General features: G+C 43.1%; 1 protein-coding gene across 1 annotated transcript in view; it reads left to right on the forward strand.

Annotated features, from left to right (window-relative positions):
- The window catches only part of SHC1 (SHC adaptor protein 1), a 974,352-nt gene that overhangs the window by 48,576 nt on the left and 902,221 nt on the right, over positions 1-23,555 (forward strand). Inside the window, exon 2 of the mRNA XM_044079286.1 lies at positions 9,909-9,972. Within this exon, the coding sequence (XP_043935221.1) occupies positions 9,909-9,972 (64 nt within the window). The remainder of the gene's footprint in view (positions 1-9,908; positions 9,973-23,555) is intronic.

Below are 23,555 nucleotides of genomic sequence, written 5' to 3' on the forward strand. Positions count from 1 at the left end.
CTCTATCAGCTTTCTGACTCCAGCACCACTATATATCCTTCCATCCTACTGCTACTTTTTTATTCTAGATTCCTACTTCCCTACTACCTGCCAACTGTAATATACAGATCCCTTTACTTAATCATGCTACTACTCAGCTTATCCTGTATTCTTAGATTCATAGATTGTTACTAGGCTAATGACCCAGGGGGCCTTTTTAAGCCTAGCCAAGTTTCCCAAAAGAATAATGATGTACTGTAGCCAAATAAGATATCGAGAGTCAGGCAGTTATAAGCGATCTGTGCCCATAAGGGACATAGGTGCCAGGCCTGGTGTAAATTTCCTGTTCCCCATGCACTGGTCTAGGATGTGCTTAAATTGGGTAACAGACAAACTATGCTCCACATGAATGGGAAGCTTGTTCCATATGAAGGGCAGTCTCTGGGACACACATTTGTCTCTCCAGCGTGCTCTGTTTAAGTCACAGACAAAATTCAAGTCCTTAGGCTGTGTATTTCTGGTTCCGTTTGACTTATGGATATGCAGGAGATTCATAAGTGTGGAGTTTGCGGATTCCTTGTCAGGCAAAATGAATGTGGGAAAGATTCAAACCCTGCACCCTTGGCACAGGAAGCAATTCATTAACAAGTCAAAGCTTTAGTCTTCTGCACCAACTCCTAGACTAGTTATTCCAAACTTGCCTCCTGCTACTGGGTCATCTTTCATATTACTACGACTCCGTAATAGCTTTCAGCATATCTCCAACTCTACCCACCTATTCATACTTACGCCCTACAGTTCTCCACACATGGAACCAAACGTATTTAATGACATCCCTCACCTTTACTCCAGGTATAGACTGATAACTCCATTTCAACTCAAACCAAAACAAAATCAAGTGGGAAAAGACTCTCCAGAAAACAAGTATCAGTAATTCACCAGTATACTAAAATGCTTCTAAGAGGAGGTATTCACACTAATCCTAGCCCCACCTGTCACAGTGAACATCAAGAAAATTGTCTTCCGCACACTGCTGTTGCCCTACACTGGTCAACCCCCAGCTGTGGTAATTCAACTATTGCTGCCATAAATGTTAAAAGCATAAGAAATAAAATTGCTGAACTAAATGCCTGTATTACCCAACATAAGCCTGCTATTCTGTCTGTAACTAACAGTTAGCTTAAACCCATCATAAACAACTCCGAAATTACACCTTCAGGTATAATATCTTCTGTAATGAATGTATAAAGAGGAAAGGTTGTGGTATTGCTTCAGTATTTCCCAACAACTACCGCATTTCCCCTTACAACAAGCCAATACCAAAATTCACTTCAGCAGAGTTTCTTATTACTTTCCTGAAATTAAACCGTTATAAACAGATATGTATTACTGTTCTTTATATCCCTCTTGGCAACAGTCTAGCTATACTGAAAGACATCCTGCATTGGATATCCATAACAGTTCCATAAAAAGTAATACTATTAGGTGATGTGAATATAAGTTGGTTGGGCAAAAAAACCTTGCATATAGTGTGACATTGTTTGGTTTCACACAACTAATTAATAGCCCCACACATTATATTATAGAAGATATCAAATTCCCTTTTAGACTTGATCCTAGTAAACCCTAGCAAATGCACCACCTCAGGTACAATCTCTGACTGTCTCAGTGATCATCTCCCAATCTGTACAACCACACATCTCACTCGTCTACTTAAGTAGCATGTTTGTAAAATGCCACATAACTTTTCCAAGTTTAACCCAGAAATGCTCTTTACTCTAACCTATCATCTATTAACTGGGACTTCCTAAAAATCCTCCTCTTAGATGATGCTATGAATGAGTTCAGTACAACTTTCCTGAATAACGTAATAGCCTTGTACTTCTAAGAGGAAGAGACTAAAAGCAAGTAATGCAACTTTGCTATCCAAAAAGAGTAGAATGGTAATGCAGGATAGAGAAAAAGCATGGTACAAATGGCAAACCTAAACCACCACAATATTTTGAAAGCTTCAGAAAGTTTTGCAGTTGTATTAAATAGCAAATTAATGAAGACAAAAAAAAATATATACTAAAATAACTTTCAGAATGATAGTAAATACAACCCTAAAAAACTTCTGGATAGCTATTAAAGAAACTTGTATCCCGCCATAAATTCAACCTTAACCCCGCTCCCAATACCTCATCACTTGAAACTGCAATACAATTTAATTCTTATTTCATAGATAGTATAGCACCTGTAACCAAGGATTCCACAACATCTAATCCTAACCCTGCTCAGCAGCCACGTATCACCACATCCACTTTCACCTTCAAACTTGTGGTCACATTCTATGCAAAACTGCTTTTAAATTCAAATCATGCTGTACCTCCGTTATTGACCTTCCAAACAAATACTTGATAGCAGCCGGTAGCAGTGCCTACCTTGTCTCAATCCTTGTAGGTCAGTCAAGAAATCGCACATTCCCTCTCTGTGGACAAAGGCGCACATTATCCCTCTGCACAAAGAAGGAAATTCAACAGACATTACTAATGTTAGACCGATAGCAGTCTTATCCACTCTTTCCAAAATACTTGAAAATATATTCATAAACAATTTCTAATCTATATCCTGCAGGAAGAACTCTTATCCCCCACATAACATGGCTTCTGTCCTTCCCATAGTATTAACACTGCACTTCTAATCTATATAGTTACTGTCAACAAAGCTATAAATAAAGGCAAACTAGTCTACTTTTTTCTAGACTTGTCTAAAGTGTTCGACACAGTTTGTTGCAGCAAACTTCTACTTCAAATGTCCTCATTAGATGTTCTTCGCGTTTCAGTGATGCAGTCATTACATTTGGGTAATCTGCTGGCAGGTTGCCCTCAGTCGGCCTGATTAACAAAGTCTTGGGTCCTGTGTCGGTTGCTGTCCCTTTTTTCATGATGTCAGGTCGTCAGGAGTATAAAACATGCAGCCGACGCCATTACATTAGTCTTTCTTGCCGCGCGGTGCCCGAAGCAGAAGCAGTTCGCAAGTGCCGGTCGGCCGACTCCTGAAATTTTGATTTTCGAGTTTCAGAACCGAAGTCTTCAACTTAAAGCTAAGTACCCCGTTGGGGAAACTTTTTCTTGCTCCTTACCGATGTCAGTAAAAGTTAATAATTGCATTACTTATGGGAAGCAAATACCTCATAAGGATTTCCATTTGTACTGTATTCCTTGCCTAGGCCCTGACCACGATGTACTTTGCTGTCGGTTTTGTGCTTTATTTATCAGTGCACGATTAAATGCCGGTACATTTTTGCTTTTAAATATTTTGGCTCACACTTCAGTTATCCAGAAATGTCGTCGGTTAGCAATCTGACTACCGGAATACCTAAATAACACAAAGAAAAAGAGGCCGTTGAGGTCCAAAACTGCCAATGACACTTCTCCAAAGCCAGTCGCCAGTTCGCCGGTACTCATTGAGGCGCTTTCTCAGCCCCTGACACTCGCTAATTCTGATTCCCAGGCCTCTACTGAGACCCATTCGGAGTACGGTATGCCACGAGATGCTTCAATTATGGAACCCACGGATGTCTCTACCTTGGATGGGTCCGGAGCCGCTGTGCAGGCACCGGCTTCTGAGGGTGTTTTCAGGCCTACAGATTTCTATATTAGACCGACGCCATCTTCAAAACTAAGGCCAAAATCTCGACCTATGTCTAAAAAACCAACGCCTAGGCCACATGTGCAGGCCTCTATGCCTAAGAAACAAATGATCAAAATGGCTGAAGATTTAATTACTCTGATCAGTGGTAGTCAACCCTTCCCCCTTCTAAGAGGCCTAGGCAAGATATTGACTATGAATCCTCTGAACAGGATTTTATTTCTTCTGACTCTTCTAATGAACGGGAGTTGTCTATACCTACTTATGAGGACTCTGATGCAGAAGATTCCATTCCTTCTGCTTCTCCCCCTGAGGATTTTTTTTTTGGCGAAACTGCATTCCTTAAGGGAACATTTCCAATGGGAAAGTCAGGATTTTTCTGAATCTAAAAAGAGACAGGGATTTTCTTCTTCCTCAGCATAGGCCTTTGGCTATACCTCTTGTACTAGACATTGTTGTTGATGTTTTTTCAGAATCTAGTATGGCTCCTGATTCTCTGCCTCCGGCTCCTTGTAAGCCAGACAGATACTACAGGGTTCCTGACTCCCACAAATTTATTTTCAAAAATCCTGCTGCAGATCCTGGAACCATTTCTCAGGGTCCCAAGGGCATTAAGGCTTCTACTGCTAAAAATCCTACCCCTTCTGATAGAGAATCCATGGCACTGGGATAGATGGGGTAAGAAGGTTTACACTTCTGCAGCCTTGACAGTCAGGGCTTTAAACTGTCAATTTCATATGCTTAAATATCAACAGCATGTCATGGGACTACTTAAACAGAAAATTCTGTTAATTTCTGACTGCGTGGAAAATAAAGATTTACAGGATCTATTGCATTCAGCTGAACAAGTTGGAAAACATACTTTGCAATGTGGTTTTGATTCTTTGGAGGCCTCTTGCAGGGCTACTGTAACTGGGTCTGTGCTAAGAAGGCATTCTTAGCTCAAAGAGCAAACTCTGCCTGATCATGTTAAAGCAAGATTGTTGGATGCTCCTTTACAACAGGACCGTCTCTTTGGTAATAAGGCTGAAGAAGTTCTAAAAAAGATGGACGATAAAGCTAAATCTATGCAAAATGTGAAAGATTTCTTACAGGTGCAACCTCCAAGATTTAGTAAGCACTGGCCTACTAAGAACTGGTCCTTTCCAGTTCCATCGAGAGCCACTCAAGTCAAACCCAGACATTCCAAAGGCACCAGGTTTCAGTCCCAAGGGACTTTCAGAACAAAACAATGGGGTGCCTCCTCTTCCAAATCTGGAAACAACAAGGTACCACCCTATGATAAGCAGTCTCAATGACATCCCTTTACACTTACCAAGCACTTACCTTTTAGCCACCCCTTTAGGGGGGAAACTAGCTCTTAATGCAAGAAACTGCCAACTTATAACCCAGGACAAATGGGTTTTAAATATAGTATCCCAGGGATACAGATTTCATTTCCACATGTTGCCAATTCCAAACGGATGGCCAGACCTGCCCCCAAATCAGTGGGCAGAGGCCCAGAAACAAATACTTTCCCTCATGAGCATGGGGGCTATTCAGCCAGTACCAGAGGAGGAAAAGGGACAAGGTTTCTATTCAAGACTTTTCCTGGTACCCAGAAAAGACAAATCATGATGTCCAATTCTGGACTTATCTACTCTAAACACCTTTCTGGACATTCCAAAATTCAAGATGCTGACTCTTCACCAGTTACTTCCTATGCTAGGCAAAGATGCCTGGTTAGCTACTTTAGATTTAAAAGAGGCTTACCTGCATATCCCAGTCAGGGAATCTTGCAGAAGATACCTCCGCTTCAATGCAGGCTGCTTGCATTACCAGTTCTCTGCACTGCCCTTTGGCTTATCTACTTCGCCCAGGGTCTTTACAAAGTGCCTGGCTCCAGTAACTGCATTTTGCAGGCAAAGAAATATTCAAATATATCCATACCTTGACGATTGTCTAATTCAGGCAGAAAACAAGGACATACTTCTAAAACATCTGGCGTTTGTAAAAAGGGTTCTAACTTGTCTAGGGTACACCATAAAAGAAAATAAATCACAACTGGTACCCTTTCAAAAAAATACATTCCTGGGTGCAAGCTTGAATACAACTGCCCAGATGGCTTTCCTTACGCAAGAAAAGCAAATTCATTTGGTGACTTACTTCAAACAGGTGGCCACAAAAACCCTGCTTTCTGCAAGACGAATTCTGCAAGCCTTGGGGTTCATAGCCTCCTGCATTCTTCTAATTCCATATGCAAGACTGCGTATGAGGAAACTTCAGTGGTACTTAAAAAGTTTATGGAGTCAACATTGTCACAGCCTGGAAACAATGATTCCTATCATACCGTGCCTGCAACTAGAGTTCCTATGGTGGGCAGAGGCTTGCCACCAAAACAAGGGACTGCCATTCACACCACCCCCTGCCACCCAAAGCCTAACTACAGACTCATCAGACTATGCTGCTCATCTGGCAGGGAAGTGCGTTTAGGGCAAATGGAGCCCAAATCCGATGCGCCTTCATATCAATCAAAAATAAATGCTAGCTGTTCATAATGCACTAACAGCCTTCAAGGACTACCTTCATCCAGGACAATTGCTAATAAAGATGGACAGCACCACGGTTATGTGGTACATAAACAAGCAGGGGGGTACACACTCCTATCCCCTTTGCAGACTAGCCATTGGCATTTTGGAGCACGGCTTTGACCTATCAAGTACAACTACAAGCTCAATTCCTGCCAGGAAAGCTGAATACTCTGGCAGACAAACTTAGCAGGAATCTCATGGACCCTCACGAATGGAAACTGGAACCACGGATTTTCAACATGTTGGCATGCAAATGGGGGGAGCCCAGACATAGCATAGTCCTGGGGTGAGGCAAAAAGATCTATCAGTTGGACAAATTTTGCACAAGAACTCATCACAAACAAGCATGGAAAGTGGATGCTCTGTCCTTCAGCGGGAAACAACCCATCAGTCTATGCCTTTCCCCATCTGCCTCTGCTCTCCAAAGTTCTACTAAAAGTCAATCAGGACAAACCAAAAATTATTTTGATTGCTCCAGACTGGCCAAGCCAGCACTGGTACCCACTCCTGCGCAGTGTGTCACACCTTCCACCGTGGTACCTGCCTCGGACAACTTACTTACTGTTTCAGCAGGACAACCAAATTCTTCATGCTCAGCTCCAAACTTTTAATCTTGCAGTGTGGCTAATCACCTGAATTCACCCTTAGCATCCCTCAGCAAACCTGTGATGGATGTCATTTTGGAGGCGAGAAGACCTAGTACTAGAAAATCTTACGCTGACAAATGGAAAAGATTCTGTGCCTGGAATCAGTCTCAAGGGATAAGCACAGCAGTGCCCAACATTCCTCAGATTTTGCAATACTTAACTGAGATGCTTCACAAGGGCCTGTCCTTTTCCATAAAAATCCACCCCTCAGCCATTTCAGCTCATTACAACACAGAACCTCCCCTCTTCTCTCATCCTCTGCTAAAGCAGTATCTCAGAGGGGCCATAAACTTAAGACCACCCAGGAGAGCTCCTACCCCTTTGCTGGGACCTCAACTTTGTATTGGAGAAACTCACTCTCCCTCCTTTCGAGCCAGCTGCTACTGCAGACTTAAAATTTCTCTCCTGGAATACAGCTTTCCTTTTAGCAGTCACTTCAGCTAGAAGGATATCTGAATTACAGGCTCTTATGGCAGTGGAGCCTTTCATCATTTTTCATGCGGACAGGGTATCTCTCAGGGCCAGTCCATCCTTTATGCCTAAGGTGGTATCCAGTGTGGCTCTTAATCAGACCATTCATTTGCCAAATTTCTTTCCCAATCCACAGAACAACGGGGAGAGGATTTTGCATTCATTGGCTGTACACAGACAACTTAGATTTTATTTAAACAGGACTAAATCTCAAAGAAAATCTGAACTGCTGGTGGCATTTGCTGCAGGGGCAGAGGGAAAGGCTATTTCAAAGCAAACCATTTCCAAATGGATAAGCCATTGTATTCGTTTCTGCTATAAGCACCATGGAAAAACTATCCCCCAGGGGATCAGATCCCATTCCACCAGGGCTGCATCTACTTCAACAGCCTTTCTCCGAGGTGTTCCTACCAGGGACATTCTAGAAACTGCTACCTGGAGCTCAGTTCATACTTTAACGAAACATTGCCATTTGCCTCTTTTCTGTAAATCCAGAGCTGGCTTTGCCACTGCTGTCCTGCAGTGCCTTATAGAGCTGGTCCTAATGCTGTAGAATTCCCTCCACCCAACCATAGCTTTGGGAATCTACCCAAATGTAATGACTGCAACAGTGAAACCCTAAGAACATAGTACCGTTGTGTACACTTACCATAAATGTAGATGTTCGAATGTATTCACTGCTGCAGTCCTGGTTACCCTCCCTCCAGCACCCTAATTTTCTATGGCTATACCTCTACTTTCTTTCACTATGCTTAAATGCCATTTTGGTGTATTTGCTTTTGGTTGGAGGTATAGTTTTTGTGTTTTTTAATTTTATTTGCTCCTCATTTGGGGGGCACCTGACATCTGGGGCAAGAAAAACTAATGCAATGGCATCAGCTGCATGTTTTATACCCCTGACGACCTGACGTCATGGAAGAAGGGACAGCAACTGACACAGGACCCAAGACTTTGTTAATCAGACTGACTGAGGGTAACCTGCCAGCAGATTACCCAAATGTAATGACTGCAACAGTGAATACATTCGAACATCTCCATTTATGGTAAGTGTACACAACTGTACTTTCTTTGTCATCCCACCCTTATATGGCTCAGAAGCTACTTATCCAGTTGGTGTTGGTCAGTAAAATGGCACTCTACCCTCTCTCCATACCTCCCAGTCACAACTGGTGTACCACAAGAAACTATCCTTGGTCCCCTCCTCTTTAACATTTTCACCAACACCCTCCGCACATCCACACGACATGCTTCCCTGATATAGTACACAGATGATTCCACAGTCATTTGGACATCTGAAAACACACCACAAAAGAAATTACACAGGAAGCTGTAACAGTAACTGAAACATGGCTTTATAACTCACAACTCATGCTCAAACCTAAAAAAAACACTATGCTGCTTCCATCCTTACTAACTTTCAGGTATCACAAAAATCAAAATTTGAACAGTACTATAACAAAGCTGCTAAATTTACAACAAATATCCCTTTAAGAATCCACCACTGTATAGCACTGTAAAGCCTTAATTGGTTAGAACTGCCCCATCAGCTAACACACACAGCTTCTTTCCACCTATAAAATTATCTAGAATCCAGTGTGCTTGTTCAGCACTAAATAACATTCTACACAACTGTGTTCCTAGTTGGTCATTGTGAACCAGTGACCAAAAACTCCTGTCTGTCCAGAAACCTATCCAATCTAGTGGGCATAGTCTGTACTCTTACCACGTTTTTAAGGCCTAGAACTCCTCATCTCTATATATCAGGGTAATACTCTCCCTGTCTACTTAAAAGCTATTCCGTAAGACTTCTTAGCCAAAAGGTGGTTCTGTTTTTGCTCATCACCAAGATAAATGTATTCCTAAATGTGGACAAATACCTATTCATACCTATATCTCCTTACTATCCCTTCTTTACTCACTTTCTTACTTCTATTAATTTCTCTTTCCTGGCTTTCTCTCTAAGTATACCACAAGCCTGCTTTTCTCTCACTTCATATTACAGTTCCTTTTTGTATTATACTAACTTGGTGCTGCGGTAGTGTTGTCGCCTCACATTAAGATGTTGTCCTGTTCGATTCTCAGCTAAAGCATCTTCTGTGTGGAGACATGCGTGAATGGGTGTACCTTCGTTGAAGGTTGTGCGTCAGGGCAGGCAACTCGGCACATAAAAATCTACTGCCAATCATTAGCAGACCGGAGTTCCACTGTGGCGACCCCTAACCGGGAAAAGCCAAAAGACACAACAACTTAATTTCTCTATAAACTAGCTAAAAGTATTAAATTATTGCCATATAAATTGTATCTAATCTTAACCATTGTTGTCAAATTATATCTAATTTGGTATGTTTATGTAAAATGTATTTATTTGTTATATTATTTTTAAAGACTATGACATTGTTCTTAAAATGTTTTTTTAATACTTTGGAGCATTTCTCCCCTGGTCTCCAATACAATGGGCTCCTACCCAGTTGTACTTTCCTGGTAATCAAATGTCAATAAATGCATGTTATGTCTGAAGCAGTGTAGATTGTTGTGTAGATGTTTTGCTGATAAAGAAGTACAGAACATATGGAACTAATAGGAATTAATTTCCTTGCTCTTTTTTCAGGGATGCTATCAGTGCTGTGTGTGAAGCTGTACCTGGTGCAAAAGGAGCTGTGAGACGAAGAAAGGTAATAACTTCAGTTTTGCTTTTTATAGGGGATACTTGCGGTGTTTGATTTGTAGATTAAAACTAATTTTTTGCAGCTATTGAAGGAGTAGATGTGCGGTCTGTTATAGTCTTCTGCCAGTGTCAGAGTGAATATTATAATATGAGTGATCAAGGGTATAGCAGTCTGTTGCATTAGATCATTTCTGAAGAATATTCAGACTAACATTTTTATAATGTAAATAAAATATTAGATTACCAAATATAGTCACTCATTTAACTTTGTAACTTTTGTTGAACGTCATGTGAAGAAACTTAAGTGTCTTGGAGATGTCTCAGTGCTAAGGAGAATTTACAACTGTGTAGTGTCTTTCTGCAGATAGCATGGAAAATATTGAATGTGGTGTCAGATACAGACCTATACTGTAAATTCTTTTTCCCTACTTCCTTGCTGCAGAGTTTCTGTGAAAGTGTTTTCTATCAAAATCCACCTTCCCTCGACTATTTTGTGGCACATTCCTTTATTTCTAGACCGTTGTTTTGAAATAAGCCTCTGTCATGCTGTTTACCCCAACATGGCTTTTTAGTCTTGCTTCATATGTCTTTCTTTTTAAAGATTGTATTAAAGTGGGATCTGATGTCAATTTTCAGCTCCCTTACCCATAATGCTCTAGTCCCCTACCATATCTCTGATTTTGTTTGCTGCCTTCGCTTATGGGCGTGGTTACTGTTAGCTCTTGAGCCTTAGTGTTGTTGCTTACAGTGAAGTAGGAGATTTAAATTTAAAATTGTTACATTCTCTAGTTATTCTATGTGTTGTATACCTCCCTTATCCTTATTGGTGTATTTTAGTCTATCATTGTTGGTAATCTTTTCTTTCTTCTGCTATTATATCATTGTGGTAATGTCTTAATTACCATTGCTGGTAATTTTCTACTTTTCTCTCTTTCCTTTTCTTAAAAAAAAAAAAAAAAAATTCTGTTTTTAGAACTGTATTTTTTCTTTAGTAGTATGTCTTTTGGCTTTTCCCAGTTAGGGGTTGCCACCGCAGAACTCCGGTCCGCTAATGATTGGCAGTAGAGTTTTACATGCTGACTTGCCGGGCCTAACGCACAACCTTCAACGAAGGAATGCCCGTTCATGCATGTCGCCATACAGAAGACGCTCTAATCCCTCTTTCATATTCACATGATTCCTGTGTGTATTGTTTAGGCTGCTCATTTAAGAGTTTTGCAACATTTGTAAGGCCTTTAATCCACGGGCCTTTGTGGACCAGTTAAAGTAATTTTTAAAAGGTTTATTACTGACTTGTTTTCCTGAGTCTGTATTTGGAGTTCAGACCTCCAAGAGATTAGAGAAAGAGAATCCAGAAAGCTGCAGTCGGACCCTTCTGGATCCTCCAGTCCTAGCTCTGATCCTACTCTTGAACCTTCTTCCAAGAGGTCTAAATGATCGGATTAGAGTTTGTCAGATCCAAAGACTATAAACCCTCAGATCAGACACCAGCTGATAACTGATCCACATCATCTGATCCGACTCACTGGGCGCTGAAGAAGCTCCCTAGGACCAGATATACATCACCTCTAGATTCCGTTTCTTCCTTTCTTCCATCACCCTTCCTAGAGAGACACCATCATTCTAAGACCCCTTCAGTGGCCTCGTGGCTTCCTCTTTTCATTCTTCCAGGAGTCTGACAGAAGCAGATGTGGATAAAATGGTGATGAAATTTCTCTGGGCACAAAATCAGATGGAATTTCTCTTGGGTCCTACCCCATCTGGTCCAGAGACCTTCACCTTTTTTTGGCTCCTTCTCCGATCCAACCTTCGGCTTTGGAGCTCCTGGATCTGAGACTTAAAGAACCGTCTGTGTTGGATCCAAAGATTGTTGTATCTTCTGCTGTGATACCTTCTCTGAACGGACTGGCTCCAAGTGTGTCTGAGCCAGATGACTGTCAGAACTGTAGTACTGTTGCTGGTTCTGAGGTGTTGACGTCGACTCCATAATTTTTCAGAGCTATGTCTGCCCCTCGAAACCTCTGCTTTGGACAGCTCGGCTCCAACCTCTGCCTCGGGTTGGCTGTCTTCGGGTCAGAAGGAGCCGATGGTCCAGAAGTACATCTTCTCAGCACCATCGACCTCTTACTCCCCTGGGGCATTCTGCCTTTGTGGTAGTAGAGAGAGTGTTCTCTACTTTTAAAGGAAGGGTGATTCCCCCCTTCCCCCCCTCACAGCCGTCTTCCTAGTGTCATATATCTTTGCGCTTGGCGCCTCTGTACTCTACTTAACAGGGACAGCCAGCCCAAATTCTCTAGACTACTCAGCAGGGTGTACTCCTATCTTCTAATACTTCTCTGGAACATCCCGCCGAAGAAGTCCCTAGGAATAGAAAGTGCAAGAGGAGGCCCTTAGACTCTGCTCAAGAGTCAGTCACAGAAGATACTGTTTTTGATGAGGGTGAAGGATTCCCAAGTTCACCACCTGATGTCTCATTTGGAGACATCCAGGAGATTCTTAAGCAAAGGAGTGGTTGGTTTGCTGATAACCCTTCACCAGAGAAATCTGTATTCCTGGAAGCCTATGGGTCTGGCCCATCTACCTCCTGGGTGACTCCATCCACCAGTGAGCTAATTTTTTTGATCTCTAGGCAGGTATGGAAAGAACCCAATGCTGAGCTGATCCCCAAGAGACCAGACAGGATCCTGGCACCACTGAAAGGAAGAGAATTTTGGAGCAAAGGAGTACCGGTAGATGTCATGGTCATAGTGGTGACCACAAAGAAGGAACTCTCAGAGCAGAGTTGATCTGTCCCTACCCCCAACGGGGAGTCCAGGGCATCAGACAGCGTTAGTAAGCGTGTATTTGTTTAAGTGACTTTTGCACTCAAGTTGCTGAATTATTTGGCACACTTCAGCAGACTTCAGAAGGATTTGATTAAGGAGCTGTCCAAATCTCCAGGACCATCGCTTCTGAGGCAGAGACCTCTGTTGCTTACAGTTGGCTACCCTGCAGTCCATTTCAAATTCATCCATGACGCTCATTTCGCATGCAGCTGAAGGTATCTCAAGGGCAGTGAGTCCAGGCATTTCAATTAGGAGACATACTTGGATGTGCCTGTGTGATTTTGCAGAGCTCTTCAAGTCCTCCTTTGTCAGTGCTTCCTTTGATAGAAGTTCTTTGTTTGGCCCCAAAGTTAGACATACTATCCGGGTGTGAGCAAGATGGGAAGACCCTTTCTGCAGTGGGTGTACTTTTTTCGATTCCTTAAAGAGCCTTCTGTAGGAATCAATGAGGTGGTCAAAAAATGTGGTTCAGGAATTCTCCAGGGTTCTTTCTGTGACGCGTGGAGATAGTTCCCCCAGGGGCAGAGGGGAACTACAAAAAATGCCACCCACGTGACAGAGGAGGCCTGTAGAATCAAGGATCTAGGGACACGTTCTCTGCCACATCGTACCAGTGCTCCTGAAAGGAGGCCTGATTGTCCACCTTTCAAGGCAGTCGGGGGTCATCTATCCCTGCGCCAGCGAACCTGGTTAGACATTACAAAATATACGCGGATGCAGAGAATTATTTCCAGAGGTCATATAATCCCCCCCCCCCCACACACACACACACGCACACCTTTAACAGTAAACAAAGTTCCTGGTGTTCCACCCAGTCAGAGGGAAGCAGCAGCACTTTGAAATAAGAAAGTTGATAGATAAAAGTCATGCAAGAGGTCCTCGCAGACAAGAAAGAGTCCAGAACTTACTCAAAATTCTTTTTAGTGCCAAAGAAAACAAGGGGCTAGACGCGAGTTTTGGATCTCAGCAATCTGAACAAATCAGTTGAGTACACAAAGTTTTGGATGGTCATGTTTTACGCCATTTTGCCATTCCTGTGCAAGGATGACTGGATGTGTTCAGTAGATCTTCAGGATGCGTACTATCACATAAAAATAAACAGACGATCCAGAAGACACCTGCGCTTCTGGCTGGGAGATCCAGTCATTACCAATTCAGAATTCTGCCCTTTGGCCTCAGCACAGCCCCCTGGGTCTTTACCAACTGTGTGGCAGTATTAGCAGCTCACATGAGGATGCAGAGATTCCAAGTGTTTCCGTACTTTGATGACCGACTCATAAATGCTCCAACCATGCATCTTCTTATAAAAGCAAGAGATTGTATTCCAATTTTGCTATCATCCTAGGAATTGCCCTCCATCACAAAAACCTCTGCTAGAATCATCTCAAATATTAGAGTTCATAGGGGCCTTGTTCAATATGGTACCAGTAACAGCCTCCCTTCCCTTACCAAGGGTACAGACTATTCGATTTTAAGTCAGAAAGATATTTCAAAATTCTTTGTCAGCTTGACTGATTCTACAGGCCTTGGGGTTAATGTCTGCTATGATAGTTGTGGTCCCGTTATCAAGATATCATACGGGAATTCTTCAATGGACCCTAGCAACTCAGTGGATAATTCTACACCAACTTGTGTCCACGCATATCAGAATAACTCAGGCATGCAAAAAGTACTTCTTGTGGTGGGTTTACTTAGATCAGATATTGCAAAGCCATCTCTTCATTCTTTCCCATCCCAAAGCCATCATGACCACTGATGTTTCCCAAATTGGGTGGGTGGGGGGGGGGCACTTCTTGGAAAAGACGGTCCAAGGCACCTGGTCCCACAAAAAGGCCAACACACATATCAGTGTCCTGGAAATGAGCACAGTATTCCTAGCGTTGCAGGCCTTTCTAGACTCTCTCCCTTCCATGACTGTTGTGGTTCAGACTGACAATAAGTCAGTGGTATGGTACCTCAACAAACAAGGAAGAGCTAGGTCTTATTCCTGGTGTCGAGAAGCTCTGAGTGTGTGGCAGTGGGCAATCTCATCCATTTGATTTCTTGAAGGTACACACATCCGGGGGAAATTCAGTATGATAGCAGGCAAGTTGAACAGGTCGGTTTTATTGCCTCACGAGTGGTCACTCAACATGAAAATGATGGTAAAGATATTCCACCAGTGAGGCCAACCTTGCTGTGTCCTTTTTGCATCCTTCAACAAGTGCAGCAGATTCTTTGCCCTTATCCCTCCATTGGAGGAATCACCGAAGGAAGCTCTACTCTACGATTGGCCCCTGGTCTCCTTTACACTTAACCCCCAACTTCTGTAATCCACAAGTTTTTTTCAGAAAGCTTCTCGATTGAAGTGCACAATCATTCTCATTGCATGTTGTTGGCCTTGTCAAATTTGGTTCCCCTTTCTTTGTCCTCCTGTGGATCCAATTACAGACCTCCTGTCTCATCTGACGGGCATGATTCACCCAGACATTTCAGGCCTAAAGTTTATCCGCTTCCATTAATAGCCAGATAACCAAGGCTCTCCTCCCCTGTACAGCACATACTTTTGTCTTCCCATAAAAGTTCCAGTAGAAAAATTTACAGAAGCAAATGGAAAAATTAGCTTTTTGGGCAGAAGGAGACGCTGACCTTTTTTCAGCACCAGTACCTAAAGTTTTTGAATTTTTGGCTACAATCTTTAATCAAAGGGCAAGCTCCTTGACTGTTAAAGTTCAGTTAGCTGCCATTTCTAACTTCCACATGAGGCAAGTAATTCCTTCTTAGCTTTTTCAAAACTTTGAAAGGCCTTTATAAGGGGTACTTTTCTTCTTAGACCCCCTTTTAAAGATCCATCTCTGCCATTGGATTTGTACTTAATTATTGCAGTCTTCATTTAACCATCAGCAAAGTATGAACTATCTTTTTAGCAGCTATAACCTCTGTTTGAAGAGCCTTTGAACTTCTAACCTTATCTTCTAAGCGTCCTTATTTAATTTTCCATAAAGATAGGGTAGCTTTAGGAACCAGCACATCCTTCCAAGGTGGTGTCAAAATCCAACATCAATCGATCAATTCATCTTCCAGTTTTCTTTCCAGGTTTCACAACCAAAAGAGAATATATTACATTTGTATGTTCACAGACAGTTATGTTTCTATTTACATAGAACAAAACATTTCAGAAAAACATCAATTGTTTGTTTCTTTTGTGGAATCAAAATTAGGCATACCAGTTACCAATGTAACTCTAGCAAAATGGTTAACGGATTGCATTTCCTTTGTCTACAACAAATTAGGTTTGTTGTTGTTGAAAGCTTTTAGCCCATTCAACTCGGTCCATGGCAACTTCATCAGTATTTTTTTCCAGCTCTTCTGTGGACGATGTTTGTGCGGATGCAATGTGGGCTAGTCCTCCTACCTTTCATTACAAATTGGATCTGGTCTCGAGGGGAAGAGCAAACTTTGGCTCAACAGGGCTCAGGAATATCCTTCCTTAGAGTCCTCCTGGGAATCAGGTAGCTGGGGAATCTGCCCCACTTGCTGAGGAAAGAAAGAAAATCGACAGCATTGGATAAAGAAGTTATGTACTCACCATAACATTCCATCTGTGTTGTCCATTTTCATTCTTCCTCAACTCCCCTCCCTCCAATCCTCTACCATTTAGTTTGACTTCTGAAAGAACGACAAGATACTAAGGGAACCAGTGTTTCTGACTTTGAGCTCCAGGTATTGGTTTCTCATTTTATAATTGTTTTTACTCTTTTATGAAGCTGAAGACCAGCAAACAAGATCTGAGGTATGGTAGGGGACTAGAGCATTATGGGTAAGGGAGTTGCCAGTATCCAGCTGTAAGACTGTAAGCTGTAAACTGTGAGAGTCATGGCTGGCCTTAAACATAGGCGAACTAGGCAACCGCCTAGGACGCCGTACAGGCTGGCCTTGTAAAGCGCGCAATTTTTATTTAGGTATTTATTTGTTTTAATCTATGTATTTTTCTCTGGACGTAAAGTTTGCACTCTTCTTGGCGCCCTATCTCTTAAGTCAAGGGTGCTGGAACTATAGGGTGGGGGGGGGGGGTGAGTGCCCGCCCACTTTTACAGCTCCAGTAGTAGGCTTCAACAATTTAAACAACAACAAAGAAGTTCTTTACTACATGGTACTAGTCTCCTTCTTTAAGGAGGAACATGCGTGAGTCCCAATGGCAATGTGGATCTACATGCACTCTGCAGTACAGAGCGAAATTTAAGCAGGCAGTTCCCTTAGGACAGGCTTAATCCAAAACTTAAGTCTGTGTGCTACGGGTGGCCATTTGCTTTAGAAAGAAGGTAAGTTTATGTGTGTGTGTTTGTCTGTAATTTAAACTGTTCATTTCTGCATGAGAAAGAGAGTGTGTGTGTGTGTGTGTGTGTGTGTGTGTGTGTGTGTGTGTGTGTGTGTGTGTGTGTGTGTGTGTGTGTGTGTGTGTACATGCATGCATGTCTCTGTGTTTAGATATATGTATTTGGTACTCCTGCAAGCACCATCTATTTAATTGAGAAATCACTATTGTCAGGTGATAAGTGCGGTCAACTTATCCTCATATGCATATGCATATGCATTGCACTTGTTTGTTATATTAAACTAGGAAAACTAGGAGAAAACTACAAAAAAAGTAAATATTGCTAATTCGAATTATTGCATTTATTTTTTCAAGCCAGTGAAAGCAGCTTCTGCACTACTAGGGGAAAAAAATACATAAATACATATTTCTAGTCAGAGTAAGCAACGTACAATTTACTAGATGTTCTTCGTGTTTCACTGTTGCAGTCATTACACTTGGGTTATCCTGCTGGCAGGCTACCCTCAGTCGGCCTGAATTCCAAAGTCTAGGTCCGGCGTCGGTTACTGTCGCCTCTTCCCTGACGTCAGTGTGTCAGGGATATAAAAGATGCATCTGACGCCATTTTCTTTAGTCTTTCTTGGCGCGCGGTGCCCAAAGCATAAGCAGTTCGCAAGTGCTAGTCGGCCGACTCCTGAGATTTTTGTGTTCGAATTTCAGATCCGAAGTCTTCATTAAAAGCTAAGTACTCCGTGGAAAAACTTTTTTCTTGCTCCAGACCAATGTCAGAAAAAGTTAATATTGTATTTCTTGTGGGAAGCAAATACCTCATAAGGACTTTCATTCTTACTGTATTCCTTGCCTAGGCCCTGACCACGATGTTGCTAGATGTCCTTCATGGATGCATCTGCAGTCATAACAACTGGGTTGTCCTGTCGTCAGGCAGCCCTGCAGTCGGCCGGATTCCAAAGTCCGGGTCCGGCTTCGGCTGATGTCGCACTTTACCCGACGTCATCTCTGCTGGTCTCCGGGTATAAAGGCATCAGCCGACGCCATTTTCTCCAGTCTTTCTTGCCGCGTGGCGCCCGAAGCAGAAGCTGTTCGCAAGTGCCGGTCAGTCGGATCCAGAGATTTCTACTACCGAATACTACTTCGAAGACTTCTAAAAGCTAAGTACCCGGTTGGGGACTCTTTCTTGCCTCAGCCGATGTCAGAAAAAGTCAATAACTGTTTAACTTGTGGGAAACAAATACCTCATAAAGATTTCCACTCTTACTGTTTGCCTTGTTTAGGCCCAGACCACGACGTAGCAGCCTGTTCGGCCTGTGCTTCCTTCAACCGACGAATGCTTAGGCGTCGGTCGGAGTTTGCTGAACAGTTTTTCGGTACAGAATTTGCGTACATCATGCCGTCGGATCCTCCGACTACCCAAATTGTTAAGAAACGCAAAGAAAAAGACCGACACTCGCGGTCCACGGTTTCGGACGAAACCATAGTGAAAAAAACCACGAGTGTCTCGGTTTCGGCCGAAACCGAGAAAACTGATCAAAGCACAGCTGAATCTTTGACTACTTCTGAGGTTCCTGCTACCTTACTTGAATCGGCCTCTGAAATTTTACCTACTACAGTGGCTTCTAGTGAATTATCAGACACCATCCCTTTGGATGTCTCTACCCCAGCACGTGGTGCTGCTAGGCCTCCTGCAGCCATGTCCATTAAGGCCTTTGCCAGGGCTAAAGCAGCCAAGTCTACTAAATCAGTGCCTGTTAAACCCCCTCGCAACCAGGCCTACTTCTAGTTCACAAATGCTTACTCTGGCAGAAGATTTAATATCCTTAATCAGGGGATCTCAATCTCACCCAGACAGGGCCTCTCAGCCCCAGAGAAGAGACCTAGGGCAGAGCCCCGAGCCTGTGTCCTCTGATGATTCTGCGGATGACTACGATATTACAGACCAGCCAGAGGCTCCTTTCTCCAATTATGAAGACTCAGATGCTGAAGAATCCATTCCAGCTGCTTCTCCACCAGAAGAATTCTCCTTTGGGAAACCTTACATGCCATGCGAGAACAATTCCAATGGCAGCAACAGGATTTCTCAGATTCCAGAAAAGACTTAGGACTTTTCTGCACCTTCCACAACACAGGCCCTTAGCTATACCTCCTGTCCTCTCTGTTGTGGACGATGCCTTTAATGATGTCTGCTCTGCACCAGATTCCTTACCTCCAGCCCCTGCCAAACCAGACAGATTTTACAGGGTACCAGACACGCATCATCACCTTTACAAGGCCCCACTTGCAGACCCGAAACTATATCCCAGGGGCCTAAGGCAGTAGCCTCGACCACAGCAAAACCCTATTCCTTCTGAAAGGGAAGCCAGGTCTTTAGACAGATGGGGCAAAAAGTTTATACCTCAGCTACTCTCTCAGCTAGAGCTTTAAACTGTCAGTTTCACATGATACAATACCAAGAGTTTATGCTTGATTAGTTAACTAAAAACTATCCTCTGATGACTCTATAGATAAGAAATATGTATTAGAAATGGTAAATAACATACAACAGGTTAGTAACCATTCCTTAAAATGTGGCTATGATGCACTGGAGGCTTCATTTAGATCAGCCATGACTGGTACAGTGATAAGAAGACATGCATGGCTGAAGGAACAAGGCTTACGGATCATGTTAAATCTAAGTTATTAGATGCTCCTATGGATAAGACCAGTTTGTTTGGTACACCTGCCCAGCAGGTAATGAAGAAAATGGAAGAAAAGGCAAAATCTGTTCAAGCGGTTAAAGATTTCTTGCAGGTTCAGCCCCAAGGTTTAGCAGGCACTGGCCTGCCAAAAATTGGTCCTTTCCTGACTCCACAAGATCCCAAAGGGGCAGAAATAGGCGTTCCAGAGGCAGAAACCAATCCAGAGGAGTTGCCTACAGAGGGCGACAGTGGCAAGGTAATAACAGAGGCACAGACTCAGCCACTACCACTACAACAGCACAATCACAGTGACTTAACTCTACATCCGCCTACCAGGGAACAAATAGCAGCTCCATTAGGCGGAAAATTAACCTTATTTTGAAAAACTGGCACTACATCACAAAAGACAAGTGGATTTTGCAAACCATAGACCAAGGTTACGGTTCCACTTTCACACTTTACCAGTCAAAGAGGAATGCCAAACCTGCCTCCAAATCAAAAAACAGAAGCTCTACAGCAGATAATGCAATTAGCAAAGATGAGAGCTGTGGAAAGAGTGCCAATAACAGAACAAGGCAAAGGATTTTACTCCAGACTATTCCTAGTTCCAAGAAAGGAAAAAAGTTGGAGACCTATTCTCGACCTGTCCACCTTAAATACATACATCATTGTCCCAAAATTCAAAATGCTGACCCTACAGCAACTTCTTCCCATGCTGGGCAAGGAGTGTTGGCTGGTAACTCTAGATCTCAAGGAGGCATACCTGCACGTCCCCATTCGACCAATTTGCAGAAGATACCTCAGATTTCTTGCAGGATCAGAGCATTATCAATTCTCAGCATTGCCCTTTGTCTTATCTACTGCGCCCAGAGTATTCACAAAATGCCTGGCATCAGTAATCGCCCACTGCAGACTACAGGGAATCCAAATTTATCCATACCTGGACGACTGCCTGCTACAAGGGGACAACAAAAGCAAGCTGACAACAGATTTACAAAGGGTCATTTACTTGCTACAAGCACTGGGATACACAGTCAATTTACAAAAGTCAAGGCTGATACCATCCCAAACAAGGACATTCCTGGGCGCGGAATTGGACACTGTAAAACAAATGGCATTCCTAACCGCAGAAAAACAAAAGAACTCCCTCTTTACTTCTTGGCTCTAACAAAACAGAACAAGTTAACAGCAAGAAAAGTCCTGCAGGCCTTGGGCTACATGGCATCATGCATAATCTTGGTTCCACATGCCAGACTACATATGAGAAAACTACAGTGGTACCTAAGGAATTTATGGTCCCAACACAGGCACAGCCTAGAAGCAGAAATTCCACTAATCCCATGCCTAAAACAGGAGTTCCTATGGTGGGCACAAGCATGCCAGTCAAACCCAGGCCTACCCTTTCACAGCTATCAAGCAAGCCAGACCATCACAACAGGCGCCTCAGACCTAGGATGGGGGCTCACATGCTGGACAAATGCGTGCAAGGATTGTGGGCCTTGGGATCAACTCCACCTGCACATCAACCTAAAAGAAATGCTGGCAGTAAAACTGGCAATCCAAAATTTCAGACCATTTCTAAAGAGGGCCATTTGATGATAAGGACAGACAACACCACAGTCATGTGGTACATCAACAAGCAGGAGGCACTCATTCATACCCCTATGCAGAATGACTTTGGAGCTTTGGAACCTGGCACTCAGCTACAACATCCAGTTACAGGCAATATTTGTACCGGAAAGGACAATACTCTAGCAGACATATTGAGCAGAACCACATCGGATGCCCACGAATGGATGCTACACCCGGACATCTTCAAGACCATCTCAAAGAAATGGGGAAGACCACAGATAGATCTATTCGCTTCCCCTCTCAATCACCAACTCAAAAATTCTGCACAAGGACATTCCACCCACTTGCATGGAAAGTGGATTCGCTCTCCTTCAGCTGGAAAGGTCTAACAGCATATGCATTTCCACCTCTTCCCTTGATACACAAGGTATTACTAAAAATCAAGGAGGAACGTCCAAGGATAACCCTGATAGCTCCAAACTGGCCAAGACAACACTGGTACCCATTACTGAGGAGCATGTCTCGGGACAACATGTGGCCAATACCCTGATGCCTTTGATGTTAACTCAGAACAACTACAGCATCATACATCCAAACCTAAAACCGTTGCAACTGACTGCATGGAACATCACATAGCAGCAACTAACCCAGAACTTTCCCAAAGGGTTAAAGACATTATCCTTGAAGCCCGCAGACCTTCAACAAGAAGGAACTATGCAGGAAAATGGAAAAGGTTTGTCATTTGGAGCACTGAAAGAGGAAAAGATGTGTCAATTATAGATATGGCTAACATTCTGGAGTATCTGGCAGAGCTTCTACATACAGGCCTGTCCTATTCCTCCGTCAAGATACATGCATCAGCTATTTCAGCAGAATACAGCTTTGATCCACCTGTCTTTTCACACCCTTTACTCAGGCAGTTCCTCAGAGGAATCAAGAATGTAAAACCTCCAAGGAAACCACCATTGCCAGCTTGGGATTTGAACTTTGTGCTAGAAAAATTGACACTCGCACCTTTTGAACCAGCAGCTACAGTGGACCTACAGCATCTATCGTGGAAAACTGCTTTCCTACTGGCAATAACCTCAGCAAGGAGGGTCTCTGAACTTCAGGCCCTAATGGCGGTACAGCCCTTCCTAATCTTCCACCAAGATAGAGTGTCCATGAGGACTAATCCTACATTTATGCCTAAGGTGATATCCAGAGTGTCTTTAAACCAGGCAATCCACCTACCTACCTTCTTTCCCAACCCACAAAACAGAGGGAAAGAATGCTGCATTCCTTGGATGTCCATAGACAGTTACGCTACTACCTGGACAGAACAAAAGTAGCAGAAAAACTGACCAGCTTTTTGTAGCCTATGCAACAGGAAGGGAAGGAAAAGCAATTTCCAAACAGACAATCTCCAAATGGATAGGAAATTGCATACGGTTCTGTTACTCCTTCCATGGAAAACCAATTCCACAGAACATAAGGCCTCATTCTACAAGGGCAACAGCCACTACCACAGCCTTCCTACGAGGTGTGGCAACCAAGGCCATTATTGAGGCGGCTACTTGGACCTCCGTGCATACATTTGCCAAGCATTATAACTTACCATTGTACTCCAGATCCCGAGCAGGGTTTGCCACTGCTGTGCTGCAAGGGATCCTAACCACACCATAATCTAAATTTTTCCTCCTCCCTTAGTTGGCTATGGTATTCTACCCAGTTGTTATGACTGCAGATGCATCCATGAAGGACATAGTACAGTTTTGTACCTACCATAAATGTAGATGTCCGAACTGGATAGCATCTGCAGTCAGGATTACCCTCCCTCCTTCCCCTCTGTGGTACTCCTAGGGTATTTACCCTCCTAATAGCTATCTAGTGGGGGGGAGTCTTTTATGGTGTATTTGTTTGTATATATGTACATATATGCTTATTTTCTGAGTTTGCCTTCTATCCTTTTGGAAACATTGGCATTTATCCAAAAATTAGCCCTCCAGGAAGGGCAACTGGCATCTGGGGCAAGAAACACTGAAGAAAATGGCGTCGGCTGATGCCTTTATACCCGGAGACCAGCAGAGATGACGTCGGGTAAAGTGCGACATCAGCCGAAGCCGGACCCGGACTTTGGAATCCGGCCGACTGCAGGGCTGCCTGACGACAGGACAACCCAGTTGTTATGACTGCAGATGCTATCCAGTTCGGACATCTACATTTA

This window comes from Protopterus annectens, chromosome 8.part0, assembly GCF_019279795.1.
Source record: "Protopterus annectens isolate FY-2018-M chromosome 8.part0, PAN1.0, whole genome shotgun sequence".
NCBI classification, from domain to species: domain Eukaryota; kingdom Metazoa; phylum Chordata; order Ceratodontiformes; family Protopteridae; genus Protopterus; species Protopterus annectens.